At 41.4% G+C, this 21,062-nt stretch overlaps 1 protein-coding gene across 1 annotated transcript in view; it reads left to right on the top strand.

Moving 5' to 3' along the window:
- The window catches only part of LOC308296876 (hemoglobin subunit beta-2-like), a gene marked incomplete at both ends in the record, with an annotated part of 40,680 nt that extends 22,653 nt beyond the window's left edge, over window positions 1-18,027 (top strand). The window contains 2 exons of the mRNA XM_080740226.1: window positions 17,376-17,598; window positions 17,896-18,027. Coding sequence (XP_080596352.1) covers window positions 17,376-17,598; window positions 17,896-18,027 — 355 coding nt within the window. The remainder of the gene's footprint in view (window positions 1-17,375; window positions 17,599-17,895) is intronic.
- Window positions 18,028-21,062: the final 3,035 nt, after the last annotated feature.

A 21,062-nucleotide genomic window follows, 5' to 3' on the forward strand; every position in this document is an offset into this window, starting at 1 on the left:
TGGGCTAACGCCGGCTAGCTGAGCAAAGACAAGATAAGCACAAACAGGAGACAAGTCTCGAAACCGGGTGGCTCGACCTTACTTGCCAATACAGTTCAGACGAAACAATCTCCTGAGTGTAGATGAACGAAGAGCAGATTAATTCTTTTTGCAACAATAACTTCGACGGAGCGAGTGAGTGAGACTTCAATCCAGTGAAGGCAGAAGCAGAAAGAGGGGGATGGACAGGAAGTCGTGGATTTTAAGGGGGCCCGCCCAGAGCGGGCTTGTCTTTGATTGACAAACCCTTCGGCCAATAGGGAATTGTCCTGCGGGAGTTGAGTGAGTAGTTCTGATATCCTGGATGTGCATTAGCGCCACCCATAGGAATGGAGTGCTGACTGCAGACTCGATAACAAACACAGATTTACAAGCACACACACACACACACGCACGCACGCACGCACGCACGCACGCACACACACACACGCACACATTCAGGTTTTCACTATAATCACAGATTTACAAACACGCACGCACGCACTCACGTCATGCACTCAGACACACACACACACACACACACACACACACACACACACACACACACACACACACACACACACACACACACACAGAGCAACACTCTAACCTGTTCTTCTTCACTGTTGATGATCACCAGATCTGCTCCTGTCTTCAGACATAGTTCTCTTTGTTCCTCCCAGGTTTTCCGTTCAGTAGTTCTGTAATAACAGCTGCATCCAAACTTCTTCCATCCACTGGGACATATCTTGGCTAAACATCAAACAGGAGTTTTACTGATGAATTTCCAATGCACTGATGATCAATTCTAACATGTTGATTAGTTATCACTTAAACCCTATGTAATTCATTGACCAGGGTCCCCCAGGGCTCTATGCTAGGACCCCTCCTTTACCCTCTACACCACATCTCTTCACTGAAAATAGCTGAACTATAAGCTCACAACAGTTTGCAATACAATATGTTGTGAGCTTGTAGATCTTCTATGACTTCTCCAGAAAAGAGTCAGGGAGAAAGGAGGGTGAACCTATTTATTTGTATTTCATTAGTATTTTTTTTCTTTTATATATATATAGGACCAACAAAATATATTTTTTTAACAATTATAACAAATATAACAATTTAGTATTTCATAAACTTTAATGCTGCGTTCACACTGGCATATACAACAGATAAGATACAAAGCTACAGCATATTTGTAGCTTTGTATTTGAAGTTGAAATCAGCTCAACTTTGCATCTTCATGTCACTGAGCTTCCATTGGAAATGAATGGCAGACTGGATCTATGTAACTGCTGTTGTGAACTCATGCATTAATGCCTTTCGCACTTCACTGACATTAATTAAAATAGCAATAATAATAGACTAATACATTTTCCTTCAGAAAGGTTTACAATCTCTCACCTGCTCTCTCTAACAGGTCATTATATTTGGTCTTCCATTGGTCTCTGTCCAGGGTCAAGATGTTGATTGTCTGCAACTCCTTAATGGCTGAATGATCTGCAAAGGACCAACATGTGACAATAGAGATGTGACGAGAGAGAGAGAGAGAGAGAGAGAGAGAGAGAGAGAGAGAGAGAGAGAGAGAGAGAGAGAGAGAGAGAGAGAGAGAGAGAGAGAGAGAAAGATGGTTGAGTGTGGTAGAGCAACAGAGGCCTTGTTTTTTTTGTTTTGTTTTGTTTTGTTTTGTTTTGTTTTGTTTTGTTGTTAAAGTAAACATGCTTTAATTGTGAGAGGAAAAACATACCACCGCACAGCTGGACTTAATATGGCTTTAATTAAGATGCCTTTAATTAACATGTTATTTCAGGCTGCAAGAAAAGCAGCACATCCACTTCTGTTAACCCATGTGATCCTCTTGACAATGAATGATGATCATATCAAATTATTCTGCCTTAAATGGCTATTTTATAACTGCTTCCTCAGCAGAAAACCATTTGTTTCCTTTTTCATTTCAACAGATTAAGTTACAGCATCTGCCAGCCTGCACATGGATGGATGCTATATTGATAACTCTCATCATCACCAAATCCCTAATCTGCATGCTCACTGTCATATCTCACATGAGTAGCAAGTTCTGTACTCGACTATTCTGCCAGAAATGAGAACGGTACAAACCGCAAACTGTACAGGAAAATAGAGCATGTGAGAACTTGGCCGATGCCGGCAGCTTACAGTATGTTAATTTGTATACCGAAAATGTAACAGTATTCATAACTGAACATAGCTTTAGATGACCTTATTCATTATGCAAAATCAATTACCATAGTGCCAAACCTAAAACAAAATGCTACTGTGCCCAACATTTGTTAAGTGTTGCGATGCGAGGCGTGTAATACAACTGTGTATATATGTAACGGAGGTGATCCAAACCTCCCCACTCGGCTTTGAACCCTGGTCTCCCACGCGAAAGTCCAATATCTTAACCACCTTTTGAGGCTTCAAGGCTAGGTCTGCGACTCTCTCTGTCACACTCATCCCCCTTTGACCTCCTCCTACGGGGAAGCCCGAATCCAGGTCACGGCACCAATGTAACAGAGGTGATCCGAACCTCCCTACCCGGCTTTGAACCCAGGTCTCCCACGCCAAAGTCCAATATCTTAACCACTTGACCAAAGAGACATATTTTTGTTCCGGGGGAGATACTAGACTTTTGAGGCTTCAAGGCTGGGGCTGCGACACTCTCCGTCACATATACACAACTCAAGGTTGTACACATTTCATGAATCCGACATTGGTTTTTATGTGAAAAAAGTCTCCACATGTAAAATAAAGTCCTAGTGAATCCAAACACTACCAAAAGTTAAGCATTACTGTTGTAAGAGCATTCATTTGACCTTGAATGATACTCACAGTTGATGACCCTGTCTGTGGTTCTCAGCGCTACTAGAACACACAGCGCTGTAAGACACACTGCAGCTGCTCTGAAGATGCTTCTCTCAACGATGATGGCTCTCTGGACAACTGGAGTATAGTACAATAGAGTTCTACTTTAATATGATCAGTTCCAATGCTTCATTTAAACAGAGTTAATAAAAATATAATTTAGATCAATTATCTTACATCTGACAACCTGCAATTATGAAGACATGTCACATTGTGAAATAAGTAAAAAAAAAACAGAAAAAAAAAACAGTTAAAATGTTTCTTTTGATTGCCATTGGTCTAACAGGGACAGCACATACTCCGACGGTGGTTAGGGTTAAGGTTAGGGTTAGGCATAGTTTTACTTCAGGTTAGGGTTAGGATTTATAATGAGCTAGTGATATTTAAAAAGTCAAATCAATGCTCTGGTGCTCTGGTGCTCTGGCCTATTAGTGGTACCTTTAAAAATCGAATCAAAGTTGTAGTTACACTGCTTCTAAATGGCCACCAGATGGTGGCCTCATAAAATAAATGTTAAAAGTACAAATATGCTGTGGTATGAGTGTCTATGCCACTATGCATGGCAGGAGCGTCCAACCAACCTAAGTCCAACCTCCGTTAGACTGCATACCTCACGGTCATCCACCATCTTTATATAAAAATAAATAAAATAATAGTAAAGGACCTGGAATCTGAAGTAAAATTTATAAAAGTTTAAAATGTGCCAAAATGTGGTATAACCTTTTGCTGGGTTTGAATCCATATACTGTTTTACACATTAATGGTCTTTGAGAAGCTTAGACACTTCAAAGTAGGGTAAAATAAAATCATTTTTAATAGCTCCTTTAATGTAGAACATCCGTGGCCCAACAGGACGTCAAAATATTGTTTCTATGGAGTTCTTCAGTATAAGGGTTAGGATTAAGGTTATAGGTTTTGGCATAGTTTTACTGAGGTTAGGGTTAAGGTTATAGGTTTTGGCATAGTTTTACTGAGGTTAGGGTTAAGGTTACAGGTTTTGGCATAGTTTTACTGAGGTTAGGGTTAAGATTAGGTTTTGGCATAGTTTTACTGAGGTTGGGGTTTGAGTTAGGTTTATAGGCATAGTTTTACTGAGGTTAGGGTTAAGGTCAGGTTTAAGCATAGTTTTACTGAGGTTAGGGTTAAGGTTAGGTTTAGGCATAGTTTTACTGAGGTTAGGGTTAAGGTTAGGTACCGTCGGACCAATGAGACGTCGGAAACAATTACACTGCACCGGTCCAACATGGCGGCATGATGTCCCTTGTAATCATTGTTTACTGCTATACTGACAAGCTGCTCTAGTAACGGTGAGCAGAGAGACAGACAGTGTAAGTGTGTTGCTGTGTACCTTGACCTCCTGTAGCCTCCTGTGAGCCTTGGTCTGTGGGATTGTCTACATCTTCGTAGTCGTCATCCTCCTCCACCTCCTCCACCCTGTCCTCTCTGTCTCCTCCAGCGTTCCTCGCCCTCCTGGATCTGTCTGGCCTCCCAGACATCTGAAGGAAGCACACAGGAAAAGGTAACTCATGTTAAAGGGAAATACCGGAGGAGTGCTTTTTTTATGTTATTCAATCCATTAACAAGTGGTAGAGGTGAAATAAAAAGTCCACTAAGCTCATAATGTACATAATTATTCTTTAAAACAGGTGGTCCCATGCAGCTAAATGATGGAGTTATTAACCCCTATAGATTTTTTTCTTTAAAGGGGCTACACCATGCTTATGTTTTCTCATGCCAATAAAGCTCCTTTGAACTAACATTTTTCTTTCTTTTTATTTTTTTTAAACAAAATTCCCTTTGTAGGCAAAGGGGCCCTATTGTGAACAAGCCCGATCAAACACGCCCATTCAGAAAACCCCTGAAATGAAGCTGAAAGAGAGTGTTAAGAAAAAAGTTAAATTCATGGTTTAAGTCAGTGGTCCTCGAGGGGGTTCCAGTGGTCCCCAGCTAAATGATGGAGAGTTGGTAACCAAATGAACCCTTATAGATATTTAACTCTTGAGAGTCTTTAACTCTCACTGGTCCATTTGATTTCATTTCACACTCAAAAGTTTAATTATTACTAAACATCTGCATTACTTCATTTAAAAGAAGTCTACACAATTAGAGAATGTAGAAGAATTGTTGATTTGATCAACGTTGGCCTGTTATCTCTCCTATGATGGCATCATATGCAGCATGGAATTGTGGAGGAATCGTATCCAATAACAACATATTTAAAGTTTAGAGAGGCTGAATGTCATCAAATGGTGGTCCGCGGGCTCAAATGCTGAATAAATAATATAGACCTTGATATGAAAAAATGTTGAAAAGCACTGCTTTAACCCATTTAGACCTGGTGCTACCTAGACATCATTTTATCTTTAAGGTCGGGACGCTCTCTGTGTCACATTAGTATTTGCTATTTAATACAAATGTGAAGGTTTTCAGATTTAGAAAACCTTCAAAAACCCAAAAGAAAATTATTGACTCATGGAGAGTTGAATTCTTTGACATTTTTAAGTTTTTGTCACATTCCAATACTTTGATGACCAGCAGCAGTTCGCTATGGGCGGCATAGCTCAGGGGTGGAGAAACCATCATTAGAGCACAAAGGGTTCCTGAAGGGTTCCCAGTTTGAATCCAGGCTCCCCCTGAGCTCCGTACTAACTCCCCCCTGAGTTAATGTCGAAGAGTCCTTGAGCAAGACTCTGAACCCAGTTGCTCCAGGTGAGCAGGTTGGTGCCTTGCATGGTTTCCTCGGCCATCGGTGTATGAATGTATGGGTCAATGTTATGCAGAATCAAGTGCCTTGGATAAAAGCTGCTATATAAATGCACCATTTCCCTATGGAGATGCTGTGCACCAAATTATTGGCTTAGGAATGCGACAAAAGTGAAAAAAAATAAATAAAAAAAAATAAAAAATATCCATGAATTCTCTCCAGTCTCCATGGTGTGGGTAATTACAATGTGGCCTAATGTGCTATAATGTTTAAATGTTATGTTACTCACTTTGTCCAATATCTGTGTTGTCCTACATTGGTCTTCACTGTTGCACAATAGACTGTGAGCTGCTGTCTGTTCTGGTCTGGTCTGACTGACTTTAACACTGCTACACCCAAGCAAGTGGTTTTGGACACATTTATGAACACCCTCTCTCTCTCTCTCTCTCTCACACACACACACACACACACACACACACACACACACACACACACACACACACACACGCGCGCACACGCACACGCACACGCACGCACACGGCACACGCACACGCACACACGCACACGCACGCACAATACAGAAACAGACTCTTTACCGCAGAATGTACGTGTGAACATGCACCTGCTTATTCTGGGCAGGGGAAGTGAACTAAAAGTTCTCTCAACCACTGCTGTGTAGATGTGCCCTTTATTATGAATTGCATGCTTAAAACTGACATTGTTAATGTTATGTTGTGTTGTTGTCACATTGTTGTTTTGTCCAGTTATTTGAGTGTTGAACCATTAGTGGATCTCAATAGAAACAAGCCTCTGTCTTTTTTGTCATCCATTTGACACCCCTTTTTTTCCATTACAGTAACTAATTATACTGCTGTACTCAAAAAAAGAAAAAGAAAAAAAAAAGTCAATATTATTCAATCAATCAAGGCAATGAAGTCATTCTGATTTTGAATCAGATTATAGACAGTTTAAATACCAAATAGTGGTGTTCTACATCACTGTTTCCCAAACAGAGGGCCAGGATTTGTGTCACAGACCATTTTTTTATGGATCACGACTCGAGTAAAACCTCCATTTATCTTTCCTATATTATATCTAGATTTCTTTTAATAATACAATAAATTATAAATATTATACACAAACAAACAAACAAACAAACAAACGTAAGAAATTCCATGAATATAAAAATATATAATGAAGACGTAGCTTCTAGAGCTGCTATTTTCACTAGTTTATAATTTCTCTTTTGGGTCACAACCTAAAAAGTTTTGGGAATACTGTTCTACATGATAAAGATAACTATCAATGTTGATTGATGTGACAAACAATGACTGTGAACATCAGCATGTGGTCAATAAGAGCTTGTTGAGCCTTTGTCTCACGACAGGAAACAGGAAGCTTTTAACCCACACCACAGCTCCTCACATCCTGCTCATACTATGTGTGCTACAGACAGTAGAAATACAAATGCATTGTTGCATGTATAATCATAAGCAGTGACTGATGGCCATTGCATTTTAAAACTATACCTGTCTCATCATCACATCATATCATTGAGCAGGGCAGTGAACCTGTTTTAAATTGAATAGCATGTGCTGTAATGGGCCATCCACACCAAGCTCTATATGCATGTTTCTAACTACAACTTTGACTATAAATATATGTTCTATCATTAAGACTTACATTTATTCACTTTCAAGTGAAGTTTATGGAAACGTTAAGGGAGGGAGGAGTCTTTCCTGCCTCTGTGCTGAACCAACGACCACACACACACACACACACACACACACACACACACACACACACACACACACACACACACACACACACACACACACACACACACACACAGCTGCCAAAAAACTTGCTGTATAGGCTACTGTGCACTGAACATCAATTTACTACTGATAGTTATACCGTTGATACCGGCAAGGGCCAACAACTGGCTCTGAATACTGTGATACCTGACATGGGTACGATAGGCCCTATCTTGCCCTTTCTTTTAAAATAGTGAAAGTAGCCCTATTTACATCTTGTGGCGATGTAGATCTGCTATTTTCACCATTTTAAATGTCTTAGTTTGCTTTGCTTTTTTTTTTTTTTTTACACCAGCGCCTTCAAGGGCAAAGTTGGACCCTGGGGCCTGGAGCAATTATTATTATTATTGCTGCTGCTACTGTACAATGTCTGAGAAACCAAAATAACCTTGAACATTATAATGATGTTTCTCAACCAGACCCAACATGCACAGTGCAGAAAGGAAGCAGTCTGGTACTTGCACCAAACCCACCCACATACGCACATATTAACACATACACATACGTAGAATACACACAGGAAGTGGTCTGTAGGTTTCTAAAACACAGGGGCACAGAAATAGATGCATATGTAGGGCATTGTGAACGGCAAGTATCAAAACCACAGCCACCAAAAAACATCACTCTCTCAGCCATCCACTCATGCATGCACGCCTGCCTGCCCATGCCATACATTTGCATTGAACACTTCTCTCTTTTAGCTTTACGTCATCCGTTTCATGTAGTACGGTAGTGCCAATCCTAGAGTACGGTAGTGCCAAAATATGAGTTGGTTGCATGAGACTGTATATTGTTGGGCCTTTAGTTTGTATTTTATTCTAGTACGTCATTTAAACTCACAGGCTGATGTTTTTAGTGCACCGTCATCTGGGGACCACCCTAAAATCATGTGGGGACCCCCCCCCCCCCCCGGTCCAATCAATCAGAATATATATATATATATATATATATATATATATATATATATATATATATATTTAACTTCTTAACACAAAACACAAAAAAAAAACATATCACTTACACCCCCTTTAAATCCACTGAATACGAATCAAAAGACATAAGAGAGAAGCGACGCTTTCACGTCCGAAGAAATGAAAACTATGTTGACCAAGCATGAAATATGGACAGATACAGATAGATGTGACCTGATAGGTCTGTTCATTGCTAGTTACACTCACGCATGCAGTCACGCACGCACATACGTACTGCATAATTACACTTTATATACAGTATATTCGCCTATACTGTTATAACATATTTTTGAGTAATAACTAGTCATTGCTGACTACTGAGTAATAAAAAGTAAGCAGCTTTGAGGTTACTTCCTTGTGAGTGGTAACAATGACAGTTTTATGAAGTTAAAACAAGCAGACAGTTAATATTCATCTATCATACTCCTATATTACTTGGTCATTTCTGTAGAGCAGTGGTTCCCAACCCTATCGGCTTCAGGGCTGACTTAAAGTGTACATTTTCAGAGCATTTTATTTTACTGATGAATCAATCAATATGTTCCGGCTTGGATCAATGGGAACTATTAACATAGTATACTTTAAGAATGTATTCATCATAATAATAAAATTAATTTCAAGATTTTAAAGATAAAATATAGCTGCAAGCAGCGATAAAGTGTCAAAGGCATAAAAAGCAGGAAAGCAAAAAGGCATCAAGGGAAAGCAAAGAAGACATCAAAGAAAAACTAGAAGCAGTGTTCTTCCGAACAGGACTCCGGCAGGTAGGTAGGTTTCTTTTGGCCTACTGGTGACTCTATAATAGGCCAAAGTGAAAAGGATGCCACGCGTTCTTGGGCCTTTCACGGCAATCGAACGCTGCATGCGGGATTTGAGGCATTTTGTTCCAAAAATGTGTTTTGCTAAAGTTGACCCGCTGGTGGCGCTATAACAGGCCAATGTGAGAAGGGTGGCATCTGTTCCTTGGCCTAGTGGGAATGTGTGTGCAAAATCTCACACACATAGCATGCTACGTTCATGATTTGAGACATTTTGTTCAAAAAGGAGCAATCCTGCAAACCTTGGAATTCAATGTTAGCCAATTAGATAGAATATGATATCGGACAAATCCGTCATGATTACATCACTGTAGAGATACTGTGTACTGATTTGTGTGATTTTCGTATAAAATCTGAAGGAGTAATATCGAAGAATGTGTTTTCGGCCTTCTGGTGGCGCTATAAATGGCAGATGTGAAAAATGCAGGGCACAGGTTTTTCCTTGGCCTCTGGGAAGTGTGCATACAAAGTTTTACACTAATCGGGGTAGTTATAGGTAAAAGCACAAATTGACCTTTACACAACATGTATGCAAAATACTATATGCAACAGACATAAAATACTGTGATACTATTCACCCAGACAGTTTGATACTGTACATAGTAAGCCTTGCCGAGCCATGAAGACCATATGACTCGGCCGAGCCATGAGTCTCATAGGGCAGGAGCCTATCTCCTGTTTATGTAGCGTGAGGCAGCTTGATGTACAAGTACACCCCCTGGACATGACACTAGTATGTCGCAGGGACAACCCTTGATGCTGAGTGCCAAGCAGGAGACATTGGGTCCCATTTTTTAGAGTCTTTGGTATGACCTGACCCGGGTTTGAACCCGGATCTCCCAGTCTCAGGGAAGACACTCAAACCACTAGGCCACTGAGCTGGTACATGATATCATTGCAATCCTTGGACATCACAACATAGGTGTAGACATCACAGTTTGTATTATAATGCTTGGTTCAGGAGTTATGATGCAAACTACATTATTTAGTAATGGCGGATATTAAAATACACATCAAGGGGGGACATTTTTTGGGAAGGCTCCATATCAGACATTGTTCAAGGATCCAAACTGTAAAGTCTACCAAATGTCATGATTTTAAGCTTATATGAACCCCAAGCGGGATTCAATCCAACATCCTTCTGCATGAAAGGCACATGCCCTGACCACTACACTAGACAGCCACAGGATCTGTTAACCATGTTTGTTAAAAAAAAGAAAAAAAAGGTTCTATGTAGGCTGAGTGCCTTGATTTTATTGTTTTTTTTCTTCATATTTTGGAGGCTTGGGGTGAAATCAATCTGAGTAAATGTAATCTGAGTATTTCTGAAATTTTCGAGTGATCATATTTTCTTGTGCACGTGACCCCATATTGGAGGCTCGGTCTAGCCGCCTGTGCCCTATAGACATATGCACTCTGCTTAAAGATATTGCACGCACACGCATGCACGCACGCCACACAGCGAGAGAGCTGCAAGGCCCTTTCCATGGGCATAGTCCTATTTTTGTCATAGTTTATTTTTGCTATTTTTGAATTTTGGGTTTCATTGTAGGCTACAAAATTGCATGGAGGAGGCTGGAGAAATGAAAATCTTAAAACACCCCTCTTTAGCCGTTCTTTAGAGCCTAGGCCATCAGCCAACTTCACACACTGGTTTAAAAATATTAGAATGCCCAATAAGCAACTATAGTATTTTTAGAGACACAAATTACTTATAAGCAGACTTGGCAACCCAGGTACATTCAGAGCCCAGAGCCTAGAACGCCAACTACTGACACTTTAATGCAAGGACAACAGGAAACCAAATGATGTTTTTCAGGACAGCTTTTTCAGCCTCCGCCTCTTTCAGGATATGAACAGGATAACGGGGGCGGTGCCAGGAATAACATGAATATATAGAGATAAATACTGAATAAGTACAAAGGTATTGGCATCAACTTGAAAAAAATTGAAAATAGCAGATCTACAAGCTCACAATGCAATGCATGAGCATTTATTAGAGTAGCCTAGAAGTAAGGTAGTGTAAAAAACATCACAAGGATGCAGCTGGGACGTATCATCAGTGATGTAGCCTGGGGTCGACGGGTGTTTCGGGTCTCGCAACATCATACACCCTCGCCCAGGTGACCCAGCCGGGGTTGATCAAGTCCCGACTTACGTCCCAGTAGCTATCCACGATCAGTCCTATTAGGGAAAGACAGGGTCACTCAATGTGCAGCACCGGAACTACTCTGCCAGGATTGGGGAGCCATTCTGGCGCGTGGAAGAACTAGGCTCTATGGGTTGACTCCTGGCCGGGCTCCTCCTACGTCTTATCAGGTCCTCTCCTGCTCTCACCAGGTTCAGAACCTGTGCGTTGCACCAGACCCCAATCCAAACATTCCATTCAGCTGCTGCAATTGAATGGCCCTCCTAAAGGCCTCACCGTGGATTTGTTGGGCTTCTTCCTCACGGAAGACACAGGCTGGGGCGCTAACCCAACCTGCTCCCGGGTGCCGTCTAAATTCCGGCCGTCAACCGAGTCTCCGGTGGTCACCAAACTATTCCTGGTTGTCACATAGTCTATTCCTATGAGCCACTATAAATAGAACTAATAGTGTAAAAAACATCACAAGGATGCAGCTGGGACGTATCATCAGTGATGTAGCCTGGGGTCGACGGGTGTTTCGGGTCTCGCAACATCATACACCCTCGCCCAGGTGACCCAGCCGGGGTTGATCAAGTCCCGACTTACGTCCCAGTAGCTATCCACGATCAGTCCTATTAGGGAAAGACAGGGTCACTCAATGTGCAGCACCGGAACTACTCTGCCAAAAGAGTATACAAGTGAAGTATAAAATACCTCAAAATTATACTAAGGATAGTATTTGAGTAAATGTACTCAAGTTACTTTTACACCACTGGCATTGTAGACCCAGATGCTTGTGAAACATGATAAAGAAATAGTCATGCAATAGTATGAATTTCAGTTTATTTACACAAAGGATTTGCAATGTGGGCAGAGCAGACTATGGATTCCAATTGGGGGGTGTTGGAGCCCAGCCAGCCTAGGTGGGGGAGGGAGAGAGAAATGAGGTGAGCTTCAGAATAATTACAGTTGAGCCACAAGGTAGAGAAGAGGTGTTCAATCTGCCCGTTCCACACAGTTCAGAATAATGAACCCACTTACACTGCCTTTCTTTGGCTCCAAAGAAGCAATCTGGGAGCTGGTACTGATTGTCAGCTGATTGTCAGATGGGCTTCAGGTGTGAGGCTGAGCTTCCCCTGCATGGTTTGAAACAATAAATGAATGCACTCAAACATCATTACTTTATAAAGAAACTCAAAGTCATTACTTCAAAATCAAATCAAATAATTCAAAACAAACTCAATACATTCACTTAAGTGAATAATCAAAACTCAAGCAGTGGATCTGCATTTGTTTGCACTGCTAGCATTTTAGCACAATGAGGAAATCCCATGCCTTTTTGCCAAATCAAACTAGCCAAACCAACCATTCAAGCCATTGACAATAAACCATCGCACTGTTAACTCACCACTGAGTAGATGGGCACAGAATGTAGAATTTTAGTCAGCAACCAGCAGCATGCGGCTTCCAAACAAACTGAGAGGGGGCGGAGTGGCAACAACCATAGGTGCCGGACCATGGACTGTTTGGGCTGGAATGCCACCCCACTTTTAGGCTATCGAGCTTTTTTTTCTTTTTTTTCTGTATGTTTTCTCCTCGACCGGCGCGAGGGCAGTAGCCCCGCCCAGTGCGACCCCCAGTCACTCATGCTAATTGCTTCCAATTACACAAGTCTGTCTGCTTACATGTTCAACCGGTTCTGAACTTCTGATGACGGCCAGGCTGCAGTTAGCCTAAAGTAACAAATTAGCCTACATTATACTCAAGTAGCCTACTGTAGTACAATTTTTAGGCTTTCTCAGAGGCAAATATAGTAGGCTACTTTTACTCCACTACAAATATTTGAAAACAGTTAAGTTACTTTGCAGATTTCGATTATTATAAAGGCATACATTAACCAGTTCAGTCTATATATTTAGACCATTAGAAATGAAAATACAAGATCTGCTAAAATATTTGTATCTATGGTACATTTTTTAAAACCTGTGAAATGGGACGTTCTGCAAATGACTACGTTTTATTTATACAGTAGCTACATTTTGATACCAAAACGTCATTATGAAAGTATTTTGGACATGGGACTTCTAACAGAGTATTTCTACTTTTACTTACTTAAGTAAAACATGTGAGTAGGTCTACTTTTCTTTTTTCTTCACTGACGGCCGGGCTGCAGCGTCGGCTCGGTCACTCTCTCTCTCCTCACTCAGTCGACTACGATGTAAAAGCAGTTCGTTCTAACTTTCACTATACAGTAGCTGGAATTTCCCTTACTTTATTCACATTTAAACTTAATGTATTTTCTCGAAAATACATTGAGCGCAGCAGAGCCCTCATTCATGCCGAGATTACAGAAGGCATAACAAGGCATAGGCGTACAACATTGTAGGGCATAATAATTAATATTGAAATAAGAAAAGCAGGATAAAACAAGTTAGGCCTATGTATTGTGAAAAAGTTGAATTCAATTCTTAATCCAGAGCTACTAACAATTGTCATCTAACAACACATTGTGCTAGTGATTGTTGTGATAGTTATACTAAAGTCCGAGGTGTACGTTTGGTTACGGTTATGACGTCACCACCTGGCCACGCCCACATCACCGTCCCCTCACTATTTTACCACTGCCGGCGCCACTGGCAACAACACAACCACTATTTATACCCTTGCTTAAGAAGGTTGCCATGTTTGGTTGGGTTGCCATGTTTGGTTGCAATACCAGGGTTTTCACGGCAAAATTTTGTAAAATGTATTTTAAATGCATGAGGTAAGGCTTGAACCGGGGACTTATGGAATGATAGACAAAGGCCTTACCAGGTGAACTATGCACAGCTCTGCACAGTGAGAAAATATTACTTTGAATGTTTGTTTTAGAGGCAGAAGAATAATTTGCATAATACTTGCAATATTCATTGAATTATTAAAAAAATCATGTTTCAATTTTTTTTAAATCCGATCTGACAGATCTTTAGATATTGGTCCAAAGTTCATGTAAAAAAAGTTCCGTGCACGTGGCGCGAAAGTTCCGGAATAAAAGCGGGTTTAAGTGTTTTACAAACTGCTCAAAATGGCAGAAAATCTAAGGACGGAGCTTACTTAACAAAGACACGGATGGCTTCCGCTTGAGTCAAGGCACGCGTGTAACCAAGTTGCATGTCTTTAAACGAAACGAGGCATGACTTATGCCCCTTTAAAGTTTGAGTTTTCAAACGCTTCGTATAGCGCCCCCCTTTGGCCAATTGGAGTAAGATTGCTTTCAGTGATATTTTGACTAACCCTCTACATATTTGCCAAATGCCATGAACGTGTCACTTTGCTAGTATGATTTAGAGGCAGAAGAATAATTTGGCCACTAACTAGACTATAAATACAAACACATTATTTGCCATCTGGTGCTGCTCAGTGCATATGTTGCAATTCAGTTGTCTGACTAGTCAATACTAAGCAAGCTATTCAAGCTAAAGGATGGGATATGCATACATTTACAAATGCAATGCATAATTATTGCTTAATGATTAGTTTGTCACAAACAAATAGTTTTAAATTATTTACAAGTGATCATTACAAAAAAATCTAATCTATTTTCTTACAAAATTACTAGAGACGTAATTTCAGAAAACAATAGAGTGGTAAATAAGTGTCCATTTAAGCTCTATAAAAAAAAGAGAGAAACTAGTGGATCTACAAACTCTAAATGTCAGATTGGGGGGGGGGGGGGGCATATCAAAAATGAATTTTAGGTTAAATGTGAATGCTGTTAAAGTTGACAATTGTCATCCCCTGGGAAACCAAATGACACAACTGGCCTACTGGCCTCATGTACGTAGGGTGTGGGTCATACTGTATGCTGCTGGAGATAAGATGTTTCTATAAATAGTATGTTGAGGAAGCACTGAGTGACCACTGCGCAAAATCTATTAGAATCTTCTAGAAAAGCAGAGACTTATCGGAGACTTCTCATCTCCAACCTATCCCAACCAGTCTTCTCGTGTCGGGGCGGTACTTAAAGAGTAGAGGGGCTCTAGTTACTGTAGGTCTGCATTTCTTCTGAGACTGAAGGAAATCACCAAGAAATAACCATGCTGATGACGTGCTCTTTAGTGAGGACGAACGTTCCTTAATTAAATACATCTTCAACAATCTGAACTATGAAGAAGTCGGACCCGAGGCTCTGGGCAGGTATATCAATCAATCAATCAATCAATCAATCAATCTTTATTAGCGGACTCATGTAAGGTGGGCCAGTCTTACTGTTACGTTCAGAAATAACTGTATTATAATAATGCAATACTATTAACCATTTACCATTAAAGGGAATATATATATATCACTGTTGTATAACTGTTTCTTATATAAACCCAAATGTAAAAAGGGGACCTTTGTTGCCGGACAACGCCAGTTGGACTTTAACCAACAAACCATTAAAGGTTTAAACACTATTAGGCTAAGACACAGGTTCGTAAATAATACCAGGCTGGGAGAGCAATAGGCGGGTACGAACACCCTGGAGAGACTGACACCAAACAGTTTTTCAGGGGGTTACACAATCACAATACTTTATTATAAATTACCCTGTACAGAGGCCTCTAAACGCCACAAAACAATAAAATACAAAAGAAAAACCCTAACACTCCTAAAAGGCGCCGCTAACTAATAAAAGATAATTCAAATCAATATCAAAATGTTAAAAATATTATCTTCGATTCCTACTAGCAAAGTGCAAGGTGCGTATCGTGGGTCACTCTACTAGTGTTCGTCTGTTCAACGAATAAGCGAAGCAGGGGGGCACCAGGGAGCCCAATATAGTCACAACAGCTTAGCAGATAGGGGTTTCAACAGCATACATCATACGTCATCTCACGACAGGTCTCTGAAACACACAAGAAGGAGACCGCCAGCTCATCGGTTCACAAGTGCAACATAGTTGTCCTAAGAGTGCGGTGCTTTAACTTCGTGTGTCGCTATGGAAAGGTACTTACACACCAGGCAAGCGTCTGCTTGCCGGTGAGTGATGTGGACGTGCGACACACACAGGACCGTCTCTCTCCGTCTCTCCCACAGCAGGCCAGGCACCGGTTCGTCTCTCTCACCGGCTCGCCAGTCTCTCCGTTGCTGTAAACTATAAGGTTCGCACAATGGTTCTCAATCAGTGTAGCATACCGGTAGCTACTCTACTCAGTCACATGAGTATCTGCTCTGCGTACATGGTTCCTTAGAACCCCCGGTGTCTCTGCTCTCTCAACACGTCTGCTCTGCTCCCCTGCTTCTCCTTGACTGAGACGCGCCGTCCCATTCATAGTCCTGCGTCCCGCCTAGCTGCCACCCAATTGGCCAGCCGTGACGTCAACCCCACACTGCATAGGCTGCAACATGGCTGCTAGTTACCCTAGTTACCCTATTCACTTAAAGTCCCGCAGTCCATTCAGAAAAAGAACATGATTAAGGGGAAAGGAATATTATTACAACATAAATACCATAACGAAAATACAATGTGTTTAAAATAAAAGAAACACCAATAAAACATCATTGCATTTAAAGAAATAATACAAAAAAATGAAAAATAACAATACCCTCCATTCATCCCTATCACACTCAGGTCCATAAAACAGGGTACAAGACATAAAACAGTGTACAAGACATAAAAGAAACACAACAGGCAATAAAAATCAATAAGAAAATGTAAAATAAATAGTACATAACTTAGCCCACAGGAAAAACACACAGGCATTTTAGCCAGTGTACCCTTAGTCTGGATGTATAGCGTGAACTGCTCATAAGGGGGCTTGAAAGCGCCACAATGATACCCTTAGTAGATACATCCAAACGTTTCATGAATTTGAACATTACGTTTCTTAAAAGTGCTTTAAAAGTCCTCACTCCAGCAGTGACAAACATCTCACTAGCACTGCCCCCTCTGGGTTTTATAGTGTTCGTCTCCAACAAAATCAGATCATTATCAGATGTTATGTCTAACATGTTTTATGACCGTTCCCTTCAACATAATTTCAACCTGCACTGTCATTATTTCACATGCAGGTGTCTGATCGTGTACCCTTGGTGCCTGCGGTACTTCGGCAACTTTGGTAACTTGTACAGCGCCAAGGACATCATGGCCAACCCAATGATCGGAGCCCACGGTATCAAGATTGTGCACGGTCTGGACAGAGCTATGCAGAACATGGATAAAATCAAGGACACATATAAGGAGTTGAGCATTCTGCACTCCGAGAAGCTGCACGTCGACCCCGACAACTTCAGGGTAACATTTATAATAACAACTAATAAGAAGTACTTTATTAATGTATCACTTTGTTTCCCCTAAACAAAGATACAGTCTTTATCAGACTTTATCTGCTAAAGATGAGTTTTCAGTATTTTCTCCATCCATTTAGACAATTTAACATATGTCTTTATTCCTTTCAATCTGGTACAGCATTTGCATTATTTTAGATTTTGCTTAGAAGATGTTTTTAGAATCGGCTTCAGGTCTAAAAAGTGTTATTAACAAACTCACCTCCAGCCCAGGTATCTAACGGTGTTAATTCTCTGCCCACAGCTGTTTTCTGATGTCCTCTCCATCGTCATTGCCGCCAAGCTGGGCGTCCAAGTCTTCACTCCTGAAATGCAGGCTGCCTGGCAGAAGTTCTTGTCTGTAGTGTGCTCCGCTCTATCCAGGCAGTACAACTAAAAGTCTATCAGTTGAACTGTTATTAGCAGGGTTATTTGAAATGACACCATCTGAATAAAAAACATTAGAAGGAGATTAACTACTGGTAATGTGTTACTTTGTGGGTGGGTGTGTGTGTGTGTGTGTGTGTGTGTGTGTGTGTGTGTGTGTGTGTGTGTGTGTGTGTGTGTGTGTGTGTGTGTGTGTGTGTGTGTGTGTGTGTACAGTGCACAAGGGTGCATGCATGTTTGTGGAGCTAGAGCAGGGGTTCCTAAACTTTTTTGTCTCAGGGCACCCCATAAATATTTTTTTAATCCGAGGCACCCCTACATTATAATTTTCACTCCCATGCACCTTATATTTATAGCATATCGTCGTTGTCGGATGGAAACCTTGTATGTCCAAAACCGTTTGTTTTGTATTTATCATCTATAAAATGTACTAAACTAGTGAAAACAGCAGTTCTACAAGCACACAAGATCGGCTGTTTTCACTAGTTTTGTGCGACAGCCTTGTATGATGAAGCAGGGCTTTGCTTTGCGAAAACATTTACAAATTTGAAACTTGGAGATTTCTGCCCGACAGTGACGATTTACTTTATTGGCCGCCCAGCCCCCAACATGGAACGAAGGCCGACATTGTATTTTTATTTTTTTCCTAATGGCCGGCCTGGACCGGCCGGGAATGAACCGGCCGTTCGGGAGTTGTCCCGCTTTTCCCTATGACCAGCACGTCCCTGCACTCAAAAGCCTGTAACAAAACTACAACTCTCTCTCTCTCCGTCAAGCTTCACTGTCTGTCTGTCTGTCTGTCTGTGTGCCTCTGCAATTATCTCTCTCGCCCTCTCTTTCACTATTCTCTCCTGTCCTATGGTGTTGTACATGCAGACGTCGTCTGTGCAGTGGTGTAAAATAACTAACTGAAGTACTCTACTTAAGTTAGGGGGCACGGTGGCGCAGTGGGTGACGCTGTGGGTGCTGGCGGCGTGTTTCTCCCTCCGCGTCATCAGCGCCCACACCCTAGGTGGGGTCGGCGATAGGGCCTTTCTGTGTGGAGTTTGCATGTTCTCCCCGTGTCTCCTAGGGTTGATACCCTCACAAAAACATGCAGTAATCCTGGTCTCAATAATGCCTCCCCCTGGCCAGCCGGGGCGCTTGATGGATGGGAAAGGAACTGGTTGGAATAACATGTTCCTTCCACGCGCTACGTCCATCCCGGGGAAATCCCCCCCTGTCAGGTGAAAAGAAACAACTTATGACTACTCATGCAAGGAAGCATGAGGTCAGTCCGTTGTCTCCCCAGGCGCGGCAGAGGGAGAGCAGAGCCCAGGATTACATAGGCAATTGGCACTGGGTGAAAAAGGGTTGCAAAATCATGGGATAAAAATTATGAGAAAAAAAAAGTACTCTACTTAAATATATGTAAGTATATTTTCAAATAGCCAAAGTATTAATAGTGCTGCAGTCGTTAATGTATGTTTTGTAATAAAAATAAAAATCTAAGAAGTAACTATAGTAACTACATCGCGCACGCACACACACACGCACGCACACATGGAAGGACGGACGGACGGACGCATGCACACATTTTCAAAATTGTAGTCATGGTTTAGCTTGGGCCAGAGAGCCAGGTGTAAGAGAGAGAAATGATGGGGAAAAATCCATACAATTTGTCTGATCTGTTTTGAATCGTTTTTATTTTACCATAAACATGTCTCTTGTGAGGACCAGGAAACAAAAAAAAAACACGTCAAGCCCTCAACACGTTGGGGGCCTGATCAGCTATGTTCGGCGCGTGAGACCATCGTACAACAAAGCATAAATCAACCATAAGCGAAAGTCAGAGAAAAGTAACAATGTGAGACACTGTACTGAAATATATCCTACTGTGCACATGCACACGCACATGCGCACAGACATGATTACACTTGTAGTGTGAAAACTCAGTCTAAGTATGACGTTGTGTGTGATAATGTTAATCACATGCCATTATTTGTTAACAAAGACAATAAGGAAATAGCGACCTTAACACCCAGATAACACACAGATAAACCCCACTACCATCCACACTATATTTTAGACTGTGTGCCTAGACGGGAGCGTTTCGCTGTTTCTACATGTCATCTTTTCGATAAACAAACCTAACCCTAACCCAAACTGCGTGGGGTGAGGCGCTATCCTGCCGACGTTCCGTTGTCGAAATGTTGCGTTGTCGAAAGATCGAGATTTCCAGGCCTAGACTGTCTAGATAGGGCCGAAAGTGTTCGACTTGATAGAACTTTTCTTTTTTTTTTTTTTGATGCAAATGTGAACAATAGCCATATAACATACACCATCCATTGGCCAATCATACGGTTCACTGCAGCTCAACAGTCAGTAAGTGTGAGGGGTGGTCAGGAGATGTCTATGAACTCTGCGTTTAAAGGCTTGAAGGCCATTTTCTGTGATGGAATTTCTGAGAAGTAAACATTTAATATGAATTCATGTATTTTACTGGGCTATATAACGTCGTTGTCGGGTGTAAACCTTGTATGTCCAAAACCGTCTGTTTTATATTTATCATTTTTTAAATGATTTAAACTAGTGAAAACAGCCAATCTACAAGCACACAGAAGAAAGGGTGGATGAGGTACAATGTGCGGTATCCTCCTCCGATCTGATACGGGGCGGCTAGATCACCTTAGAATTTAACATATTTTCTAAAGTAAATATGGGGGCGGCTGTGTTAAGAACGTTTCGTTGTCAAGCTCAACATTGGGCATTTGGACCTATACATGGAGAAATGGAGCGAACCTGTTTGGCCTAAACATGGAGATGTGGAGAACACTATATATGGAGATAGTCCAGTCCATCATGTTATATGGGACTACGGTCATAGACAGTAGCTATTGTTAGGCCAGAGTCAATGGCTGTCTGTCTGACTGTCTGGGGGCGGCTGGACTTAGATCACCTATGAAAGAATATCCATCCACCTGGAGAAAAGTAAATGTAACAAGGAGGTGGCAACGGGGCGGCCAGATAAAGTTATTAGGCCTGGATCCGACTTTGAGTCGACGC

The sequence above is a fragment of the Nannobrachium achirus genome, assembly GCF_963921795.1.
Source record: "Nannobrachium achirus genome assembly, chromosome: 2".
NCBI classification, from domain to species: domain Eukaryota; kingdom Metazoa; phylum Chordata; class Actinopteri; order Myctophiformes; family Myctophidae; genus Nannobrachium; species Nannobrachium achirus.